Source organism: Zingiber officinale, chromosome 8B, assembly GCF_018446385.1.
Source record: "Zingiber officinale cultivar Zhangliang chromosome 8B, Zo_v1.1, whole genome shotgun sequence".
Classification (NCBI taxonomy): domain Eukaryota; kingdom Viridiplantae; phylum Streptophyta; class Magnoliopsida; order Zingiberales; family Zingiberaceae; genus Zingiber; species Zingiber officinale.
Genome location: NC_056001.1, coordinates 4582626 through 4594156, shown reverse-complemented (window position 1 = coordinate 4594156; position 11531 = coordinate 4582626). Strand labels below are relative to the sequence as shown.

The following is an 11531-nucleotide window of genomic DNA, read 5'->3' as shown; positions in this document are numbered from 1 at the left end:
CAATTGATCGAGTCTTAGGCTACCTTTTGGGCTATTAGGCTGCATGGGGGTATCAAACGCAAAATGAAAACTCATGGTAACGTGAGAAACTTTTTGCGACATCCACGAGGTTCATTGTTCATGGACTGAGTGGAATAGGGAACTCGCAGTATCTGCAACTTGGTTGACAGTGACAATAGCAGCAGGATTGAATGATTGATTGCTCTATTGCATTGTTCTTCATGTGCGACCAGTAGTGTGAACCTCTCCTAGCTAGCAGTAGAATGAATTGAATTGGGTCACCTCTCTCATCTCCAAACATGGGAGATAATATTTGTCATCGTTCTTTATGTATATCTTCTGTCTCCTATTGTTTTTTCTTCTCGACAATGAAATAAAGATAATATCTGATCAGTAGACTTGTGGGCTAATCATGGAGGAGGACCACCACCTCCGGATTCATGCCGCCGCCGCCGCCGCCACCGTGAGAGATGATAGTGCATGGAATAAGGTCCTCAGTTTTCCTTCTGTGAAGTTGCCAGCTTTAGCCCAAGTCAAATTCCTTTGTGATGTCTGACACGGGCATCACCTCATTCCTGATATCACCATTTTTCTCTCTTTCCGCTGTATTAGAGATCTCTGATCATATTTCAGCTCCAGTCCCTCACGAAAGAGAAAGGAATAAAAAGAAGCAAAAGAGTGCTATAAAAGGTATCCATTTTTAGCTTTATTGCTATTTTTTCTTCTTCTCCTCCTGTAGTTCCAAGATTGAATTTTGCTCAATGAGAGCATGTAGTGTTTTAGTTATTTGTTAGTGTGTTGTTACAATTTCTTCATGAATTTTGTGTAAAATTATTCACTCATGTACAATGTATCTCTGTTCTCGGTACTTTCGAGAAGAGAGAAACATGGACGAAGATTTCAAGAACAGAGGGCGTCCGCAGCTGCTTCCATATGAGCAAGACTTGGAACTGAGGCTTGGGCTTCCCAGAGGAGAAGACGAGCCTCGAGCCATTTCAACTTTCAAAGGTCTTTTCTCCAGGGCCTGCCTTTTCCTCTTCCCACTTAAAAATGTGTCCATCACTTTGTATCATCTTCCTGTCTCTTTAGGTCCGAAGCTGAAGCAGCAAGTTGGATTCCTTCAACTGCAGAGCATGGAGGTGAAAGATGAAGCGCATATGGTTCCTTGACAAGGTTGGCATGCATGATCATATCCATATTATTTTGGCTTGAATTCATCGATGCTCCATGAATCTGCCTGCTAGTTTCTGCAGAGCAGCAGGTTCATGTCTCTTTCCATTCTGCATGCGCCTTCTACTTTATTTCAGCAAATATGTACTTCACCTTGAATCATTTAGCAGGACCACCACTGTATTACTTGTTGGCTGGCCCCCTCTGAGTTCCTTCAGAAAGAACCTGGCTAGGAGCAGCTCACATAGGCCGCCCATCGAGTCTGAAAACGAAGATGTCGCTGCGCCGAAAGTTGAGGAACCGGGCAACAGCAAGAAGAATTTGCTTGTTAAGATCAACATGGACGGCGTCCCGATTGGAAGGAAAGTAGACTTGAATGTCCATGATAGCTATGAGAAGCTCTCTTTGGCTGTGGAAGAGCTATTTGCAGGGCTGCTTGCAGGTAAAATCATGCAAATTAAAGAGATAGTATAGTTCTTGACTCTGCAGTTCATAAATTTGTCCACGACAGGTGATCCCCGCAGTGAAGGCAAAGCAGCAAAACAAATGTTTAGGGGCTTGTTAGATGGTACTGGTGAATACACTTTGGTTTATGAAGACAACGAAGGTGACAGAATGATTGTTGGTGATGCTCCTTGGACGTAAGCAATTTAAAGTGTGGTTTCACATTCTTTTAGCAGCTCATATTTTTGTCTCTGTAACTTTTTTTCTTATCACATTTCAGCATGTTTTCTTCAGCAATTAAGAGGTTGAGGGTCATGAAGACTTCTGATATTTCTGCACTGAAGTTTACTTTAAGTCCATTTGGCGACATTACCATCAGATGAGCAATATGCAGAAGTAGAGAAGAGAGTGTTGAGCTTGATATTGTTAAATGATGTTAGCCATCTTACAATGTACTTAGGTGTAAACGAACCAGCTCGCCTATTTGGATCTCGATTTGAAAAAAAAAAGTTTATTTTAGTTTGATTAAGTTAACAAGCGGAACTCGAGTCTGATTTTAAATTTGAAAACATTATCGATGAAACTAATAGATGAATAAAAGAAATAAAATAGAAAATAATTATTTTTATCTTTATTTACTAAAGTAAATAGGCTTATTTATATAAGTTGTCTAAATAATAATACAAACATTAAATATGACATATAATTTATAACTATAGTAATAAATATAATAGATTTGGAAATATTATTTTTGTTATTTGATTCATGTCAATCTTAATTATGATGTCAATCTTGATTGTGATGTCAAATATAATAATTCTAAATTGATTGAAATCAATTTGAGATTATTTTTCATTATTGTATATTAGTATATTACCTCGGACAAACTCAACGGGCACGTTTGAATGTTGAGTTTGAATATTAATTTGGTGAAACGTTGTCTATATAATACTTGATAAATATATCAGCAATTTAATCTTCAGTAGAGATGTAAGAAACTAAAAGTTGTCGAGTCGTCACACCCTCACGAACAAAATTAAAATAAATCTCTACATGCTTGGTACGAGCATGAAAAATAGGATTTGTCGCAAGATAAGTTGCTCCAACATTATCACACTAAATTTAGGCATAGTAGTTGGGGAAAAGTGTAATTCCGAAAGAAGAGATTGTAGCCAAATAATTTCTGACGTTCTATTAGCTATAGCTTTATATTCAGCTTCAGTATTTGAGCGAGAGACTGTAGGTTGCTTTTTTGAAAGCCAACAAACAAGATTTTACCCAAGAAATATGGCATATCTACTAGTAGAATGTCTATTTTTGGGAGATCCAACCTAATTTGCATCACTGTGGCAATCAATTCTCGTGACAACTTATGATATAAAAGAAGACCATGTAGAATAGTACATTTAAGATATCGAAGAATTCTCTTAACACCTTTCCAATGGTGTTCAGTATAGTATGCATAAATTGACAGGCACAATTCACAGCAAAAGTAATATCGGGTCGTATAATGGTGGCATATTGTGGGGCACCAACAATGCTTCGATAGATCTGGGGTTAGATATTGAAGAGAAGGGTGAAGGTGCGGTGAAACCACCTTCAATGATTGGTGTAGAAATAGGACGTGCACCATCCATTTTAACTCGTTGTAGAAGTCCAGCAATATATTTGCTTTGAGAGAGAAGACAACCTTTAGAATGTGAAATAAACTCTATACTAAGGAAAAAATTGAGCATTGCCAAGATCCCAAATAGAAAACTCTTGATGAAGAAGATGGAGTAAAGTAATAATGTTGTTTTGATCACTATCAGTTATTAATATATCATCCATATAAATCAGAACAAATATTTAAAATTCCTCATTACATTTATAGAATAGGGAAGTGTCAGTCTTTGAGCCAGAAAATCCCTGAGTATGAAGCCAGGTAGATAAACGATGAAACCATGCACAAGGTGCTTGCCGAAGACCATATATAGATTTCTAAAGTTGACACACATGTATTGGAAGTTATGGGTGGATGAATCTAGGTTGTTACTCAATATCAATAGTTTCTTCAAAGTGTCCATGAAGGAAAGCATTGGAAATATTTAATTATCGTATCAACCAATTGGAGCTAACGACTATAGAGAGTAGTAATCTGATAGTTGTAATTTTGACGACTGGATTAAAAGTATCATTGAAGTCAATACCTGATTGTTGATTAAAGTTTTTAGCAACAAGGCGAGCTTTGTAACATTTAATAGATTCATCTATATGATACTTAATTTGGTAAATTCATTTAGAGCCCACAATATCCATAGATAGAGTACGAGGAACTAAGCTCCAATTTACATTCCACAGAAGGGCATCAAATTCTGTAGTCATCGCAGCACGTCAATTTGAATCTTTGACTGCATATCTAAAGCTAGAAGGTTTAACAAAATTTGAAGAAGCAATAAGAGCACGTGGAAGGGGATAACGAGTGGAAATTGGTTGACATCGTGTATAAATATTGCTTAGAGGAAATATTCACCGAGAAGTATAATCATCAGAGCTACTTAGAGATGAGTGGTCAGACAAATGAGAATTAGAACTAGAGAGTGGACCACCATTAGTCGTTGAGTCTACAAGAATATGTGGAGATGGAACAGGACACAAGATACCATTACCCCTTGTACTTTCAATATGTCATGATGAATCGATATGTGGGGATTCTAGTATATTACTCGATGATATTAGATAGATGTCTTGATTATCTGAAGGAGGATCCGGGATAGCAACTACAAACGAAAAAAGAGATTCATCAAAAGTAACATGTCAAGAATTATATATTTGTCCAGTCAAAATATAGAGGTAACGATACCCATGATACAAATTACTATAACCAAGGAAAACATATTGTAGAGAGCGAGGATTTAATTTGTGTTTAGAGTAAGGTCGTAGCCAAGAATAACATGTGCAACCAAAGATATGAAAGAAAGAGTAATCTGGAAGACGATTATAAAATCTTTCCAATGGACACTTATTTTGAAGTAGTGGAGTAGGGTAAATGATTGACAAGGTAGACTATGGTTTGGATGACATTATCCCAAAATTTAAGTGGAATTGAGACATGATTAAGAAGAGCTAAAGTAGTTTCAACCATATGGCGATGTTTTCTCTTGGCGGATTCATTTTGTTCAAGAGTGTGGGGACAAGAGACTTGATGGAGGATGCTAGAGGAAGTAAGATGACGATGAAACATTTGATACTCTTCATCCTAATCAGAATGAAGGGAGAGTATTTTACGATCAAAATAACGCTAACATGCTTTTGAAGATGATAAAAAATATCGAAGAAATCAAATTTTATTTTTAAAGGAAAAAAAATCACGTGAACTTGCTAAAGTTATCAATAAAAATAACTTAGTTAAGAAAATTCTGATAAAAAAAATACGAGCAGGACCTCATACATCCGAATGAATAATTTTCAAAGGAAAGTCATAGTTGCAAGTAGAGGATATAAAAGGTAGTTTATGAGATTTTACTTTTATACAAGCTTCACATAAATGAGATGATGACGTTAAAGAAGTTGGTATAATCATCTCATTATGTGAAGCTTCACCAACTTCTTTATCGGTAACCTGATTATGTTGATCAGGTTGTGGAACTTTGCTAATCATGTGTGTCGATAAAGATAGAGAATCTGACATCTTTTGTGATTGTATTTGTAGAAATCTTTCATGAAAGGGTAGCATACCATGAAGAGTTTTGAGTGATACTTGATCTATGCGAGCTGTCACACTAGAAACAAAGCTATCATATTGAGGACCCAAACTTGTAAGAACATGCATTAATAATTCTGGATCAAAGATCGTATGTCCAATTGCAGATAGGTTGTTGGCAATGGTCTCGTTGCAAAGACTGTAATTGTAGATGAAGTTGGAGAACCCGTGCATGAGAGTGTGATGCATAAGAATGATCAAGAGCTTCCCAAACCTGACGAGAGATGTTGAGGGCAACGAGCATGATAAATATAAGCTCAGTAATTGATGAGATTAACCAAGACAAGACTAATTGATCCTTTTTAAATCAAATAGCATAGGATAAATCATCCTTTTGATGTGGGGATGAAGTATCATCAATATGACCAAATAAGTCATGAACACAAAGTAAAGGAAAAAATTATAATTTCCAAAGTAAATAGTTATCATGGTCAACCTTAAAGGAAAAATAAAGAACCATGTGAAAAGGAAAAGATGTATTTTATGATGACATAGTGATCTTAGTAGAATTGAAATAAGACATATTTTTTTCTCTATTTTTTTTTCCTACTTTGCTTTTTGTTTTTCACCTTTTTTCTTTGTTTTTTTTTCTGCTCTACTTTTTTTTGCTTTTTTCCCTATCTAACAGAACTGAAAAGAAAAGAAAAAAAATAGGGAAAGAAAAAAGAAAAAGAAAAATAAAGTGAAAAATAAAATGAACAAATAATAATTTTACCTTGCTACGATTGATGTTATCAAAGTTGCTACCGTCGATGGAAAAGAATTGTTGGTGAAAGGAGAAGAAAAACTGCTGTTACTGTCAAAGTTGCCGTTATCGACGATGATATCAAACATAGATGCAGAAACTCTGTATCTACTATAATAAAAATTTGGAAGAGGAACATTGGGAGGAAGAGAAGATTACTTGATACAATGTTGAAACTAATAGATAAAGAAAACAAATAGAAAAGAGAATAATTCTTTTTATCTGTATTTAATTACTAAAGCCAATAGGCTTATTTATATAAGTTGTCCAAATAATAATAGAAAGATTAAATATGATATATAATTTATAAGCATAGTAATAAATATAATAGATTTGAAAGTACTATTTTTGTTATTTGATTCATGTCGATCTTGATTGTGATGACAAATATAATAAATCTTAATTAATTGAAATTAATTTAAGATTATTTTCCATTATTATCATTACCAAGCTAGAACTTAACAATATTTGATTCGTTAATATATATATATATATATATATATATTATGTGGATAGTGTTGGGACCTTGACGTCCGCTAGAGGGGGGTGAATAGCGGCTCACCCAAATCGTTCGCTTCCTACGTTGTTAGCTTGCGCAGCGGAATAATACAAAAATAAACAAGCTAAACAAAATACAAGACAAGAAAGAATGCAAACCAAGCTACACGATCATTTACGTGGTTCGGAGATAAAGCTCCTACTCCACGGCGTGTCCGTAAGGTGGACGATCCCTATCCGTCGGTGGATTACTCCCCGGAAGACCTCCGGCTAGCTCAAACTCCTTGTGGGTGGAGAAACCTCACCACAAACTCACCAAGACCTCTTGGACACAAGGAAAACTCTTGAGCACTTGTAGACTACTAATTAGACCTTAACCAAGTCTAATTTCGTCAACTCAAACCAAGCTCCCAAGCTTTGGTTTTATAGCCCATGGTTGAAAACCCGCCTACCGATCATTGCTAAAACATGCGATCGCCCTCTGGAAATTTGACCGTTACACCTCAGCGGCTCGATTTCACACATTACATTGCCGTCAACGCACCGATTGCTAAAACATGCAATGATCGCTACGATCTGATGCGCTCTGATCGCTACGAATGCCACGATCGCTACAAGAACGCCACGATCGCCACTGAAACCCTAATTCTTATATTTTACTCCGAGTACAATCTCTCTTGCCCGCCCGACCAACCTAGACCTAGCCTTCTAGCCTCCTCCATCAGCCTTGCGTCCCTCGGATGCCTCCCCATCCTTCACGTCTTGCCTTCTGGAGCTTCCATCGGCCTTGTCATTGTTGTCGGGTCTTCCTTTGCCAAGAGGTCGCGCCTCCGAGACTTCATCCATTGCCAAGCTACACTTGGACTTACGTTGCCAAGACTACATGCTTGGACTTACACCGCCAAGACTCATCCTTGGACTTTCCTCCTTTGCCAAGATCACACTTGGACTTCCTTGTTGTACCTGTATCCTGCACACTCACACTGCATATCAAATACAACAATAAACCTAACTTAAACCTTTGCCCAAACATCAAAACCTAGGGTCACTAGATTGCTCCAACAATCTCCCCCTTTTTGATGTTTGGCAAACCGTTTAAGTTAGGGAAACAATATATCAATAATAATGCAAATAAACATGCAATCTACACATGCATAAATCATGGAACCTAATCCTAGGCTCCCCCTTCACCTAAGCTCCCCCTTGAGCTAGGAAACAATATATCAATAATAATGCAAATAAACATGCAATCTACACATGCATAAATCATGGAACCTAATCCTAGGCTCCCCCTTCACCTAATCTCCCCTTGAGTTAGGATTTCTTGCAAAGGTAAACTTCTCCCCTTTTGCTAATAAATGAGCAATCGCTCCCCTTTCACCTAAGCTCCCCCTTGAGCTAGGATTTCTTGCAAAGGTATGTAAGTTTCCCACTTAAACCTAAACTTCTCCCCCTTTGCCATACATCAAAAAGAGCTCCAATAATATCCCAATTATTAGACTCTTTGACCTCTAATGACCATAAATATCATGTATTAATCCCCCATAAGATTACATACATGTCCACCTCTCTTTTAGTCATTTTCTAGTGCTGAAAAACAATTTTAGACCATATCAGTCGACTGCAAGAAGTACCAGTCGACTGCCCCCATGAAAACGAGCTTACAGAGACATTCTGTGCTCGTGAACAGTGTTACCAGTCGACTGGTAACTGTACCAGTCGACTGGTACACTATTCATGAAAAAATCAGAAATGCGCCAGAAATTCCACAGACCTCCAAAAATCCCCAAATTTTGTGGAGAGGTCTATTATATCAATATCTACTTGGGAAAAATATATATAAAAATATATCTATCACCAATCCCAAGATTGACACAAAACACAAAACTAGCTAAAAAGTTCAATTGAACCTTGACCTAAAGTCCTAGTTTTGGCTTCCTCTTGATGTATTTGCCCATACTAAACCATAATGCATCACTAGCATTAGTTTATATGGCATCTATATATTAAAAACTAATTTTCATGCAATATGAACCCAATTCATATTTCTATGCATGAAACTCAACTCAATTGTGCCAACCCACTATGTTAGAGACTTAAGTCCGTCTCCTAACCACTTGGCACATTTGATAACCCATCTACCATGGGTCCCAAAGACTCTTCCTAACCTTAGGAATCTTAACCTTAGTCACCTCCCTTGGTGACTCATCCACTATAGCTAGGTCACTTCGATGCACCTCGGGTGACACTTGGCCTACTAAACTCACCTTCTTAACCTTAGACACATTGTCTTTGATTAATTACTTCTTGTCCTTAATCTTGGACACCTCATCCTTGCTATAATTATATGCTACCCTAGCATATTCCTTCTTATTGGCCTTGGATGACTCTCCCTTGTCCTTGGCAACGCCTCCCATACCAATGTCATGTGCTACCTTAACATTTGACGTCCTTTTGGTCTTGGAAAAGATTTTTATGTTTTAAAGGAGTAACTCCCCCTAAAAACATGGTTAAACTTCTATCATTGCACCAACAATGACTTGGGGTTCCTAAATAATTAGGAAAGCCAAAACTTGAAGTTTTGAGGTTAAAAATTCAATAATGAAACTAACTTCAACCGAAACTTCACTTTGGTTTTTCTTAACCAAACCATACTTGTTTTCATCATGAAAACTCATGTAGACATTATTTAGATTATACTTTATCAAGGAAAAATAGTTTTCTATGAAAATACTTCCTATTTTCAAAGATTGACACAAATTTGAAAACTCTTGAAATTTTCAATGTTTTCTCCTAGTTTGTGTCTAACTTTCCAATGATGATTACTATCAAAAGATAGTCTTCACCAAGGTTTTCAAAAGTATTTTGAAATCATTTTAAAACCAATATCCAACCATGTTCTTTGGGCTCAATGCACATGACTTGTACATTAGCTTTCCCAATGATTGGAAGACACATAACTATGTGTTTTGATGAACCTAAAACTCAACAAGATGCACTAGATCAACATCTTGAGTTTAGTTCACCATCTTAACATCTCACTTGTATATAACGTGTATTAAAACACATACAAGTCACCTTATAGTTCTTTGTGAGATGTATATTTGGTCTTGCCCTAAACTAAGGGATCATGCATCTCTATCTAGGCATTGTAAAAATCATGATCATCCATCTAGGATGCCACTTGATATAATCCCTCTTGTTGGGATATTTACCATTTATAATAGATGCCATTTGTCCTTAAATAACAAGGGAATTAAAGTAATGCATGATGTTACATGGCATACATCAAAATAAGTAATTTTCAAAATGAAAAGCAAGCTATAGCTACATGATGTATGTATGACATGACATGGTATTTTTGTATTTTTCATAATAAAATATGAATGCTAAATATAAATATGATGTCATGACATATGATAGGCAAACAAAACATGGCAAGTTAGCATAAATAAAATTTACCTAGATTACCTATCTAAGTATTCTTAACCCTAGCTAACTCAAAATTTAACCCTAAATTGCCCATGATTTTCCATGAAAATGCCAAAACCCAATTTTGACATTTATTTTTCCTTTCTAAATTTGTGCCATTTTAACTTAAACAAATTTCTCAAAGTATGGTACATTTTACTCTTTCCAAGTGTAAATGAAATCAAATTAAAACTTAGATTTGCCTTTTACCTTTTAAGAAAATATCAAAACCCCAACTTGGCATTTCTTATCCTTTTCTAAATGTGTCAATTTAAATTAAGTTCAAAACCTCAAAGTTTGACACATTTCACTCTTCCAAAGAGTGAACATCTTACATTATGACCTAGATTTTTCTTTAATTACTCTAAGAAGATACCAAAATCCCAATTTGATATTTCTTATGTTTTTCCACATTGCGCCAATTTAATTCAAACATAATTCCTTAAGATTTGCCACATGTTACTCTTTTCCAAGAGTGACAATTTGGATTAAGGTTTACATTTCCCTTAATTCCATAAGAAAATGTCGAATTCTAAATTTGGCATCACTTTTGCTTCTCTCTAGTATGTCAATTTAAATTAGATTTAACTTCTCAAATTTTGACACATTTTACTCTTTCAAAGAGTAACACTTATCATCCTTTTCATTTTCAAAGGTTAACAATCACTTTGAAAATGCTCTCAAGTGTCAACTTTCCCAAGGTTGGGTTAACTACCTTTCCAATTGGAGTTGACACTCTCTAAACCCATCTAGGGTGTAGAGAATATGTTCCTAGGAACCCAATACCTATTGGTGCTCCTTGGATGCTCTAGGTACTCACTAGGGATGACTTCCTAGATACCTTCCTAACGACCTTTCTTGGCTTCTTAGAAGCCTTGGTCACTTCCACTAGGTCACTTCTAGAGTTAACTCCTTTGTAACCTTATTTGTGACTTTATTAGGCCTTTTGGAGCCTTAGTCACATTGGTCTTGCCAAAAATACTCTTAGGGATTCCTTCCCTAGTATCTTTAACTTGACCTCTAAACCTAGGGTTGGTCCCATAACTATATGGAACCCTATGAAAGGAAGTCACATCCTTCTTGACTTTAGGTTTGTATCCCAAACCTCTATAGTCATTGGATGGCTCTTGTCTAGCTTTTCTTAGGTTATGCTCATTTTGACCCCTAAGAATATTTTCCATTCTTGTTAAGGTCCTTTCTAAATTATCAAGTCTTGTCCTCAAGACTTGATTTTCACCCCATAAATCTCTAGATTTTGGTTTTTCATTGAATCCTTGAGCATTTCTATTTTTAGGCATATATCTAAAATCCTTGGTGTTATTGCCTAAGTTGTTATTTACCTTCCTAACCTTAGGTGTGGTAAATCTAGCATAAGGAGGAATATATTTATCCTTAAGGTTATCATGCCTCCTATTCTCATGATAAATAGCATTAAGATGATAAGAGTTATTTCTAGCATGC

The 11531-nt window shown here is 36.1% G+C and overlaps 1 protein-coding gene across 1 annotated transcript; it reads left to right on the top strand.

The window, feature by feature from the left end:
• Positions 1 to 370: 370 nt before the first annotated feature.
• Positions 371 to 2084, top strand: LOC122017371 (auxin-responsive protein IAA7-like). Its single transcript, XM_042574969.1, has 6 exons — positions 371 to 690; positions 880 to 1008; positions 1090 to 1173; positions 1341 to 1612; positions 1682 to 1811; positions 1895 to 2084. The coding sequence occupies exons 4-6, from the start codon at positions 1510 to 1512 to the stop codon at positions 1995 to 1997; spliced, it is 336 nt and encodes a 111-aa protein (XP_042430903.1). The 5' UTR covers positions 371 to 690; positions 880 to 1008; positions 1090 to 1173; positions 1341 to 1509; the 3' UTR covers positions 1998 to 2084.
• The last annotated feature ends 9447 nt before the right edge of the window (positions 2085 to 11531 follow it).

Bases quoted from the DNA above. Each gene is read 5' to 3' on its own strand.
- LOC122017371 (XM_042574969.1), top strand. From the start codon at position 1,510: ATGGACGGCGTCCCGATTGGAAGGAAAGTAGACTTGAATGTCCATGAT. The intron at 1,613-1,681 runs GTAAAATCATGC...TGTCCACGACAG, and splicing joins ATTTGCAGGGCTGCTTGCAG to GTGATCCCCGCAGTGAAGGC. The intron at 1,812-1,894 runs GTAAGCAATTTA...ATCACATTTCAG, and splicing joins GTTGGTGATGCTCCTTGGAC to CATGTTTTCTTCAGCAATTA.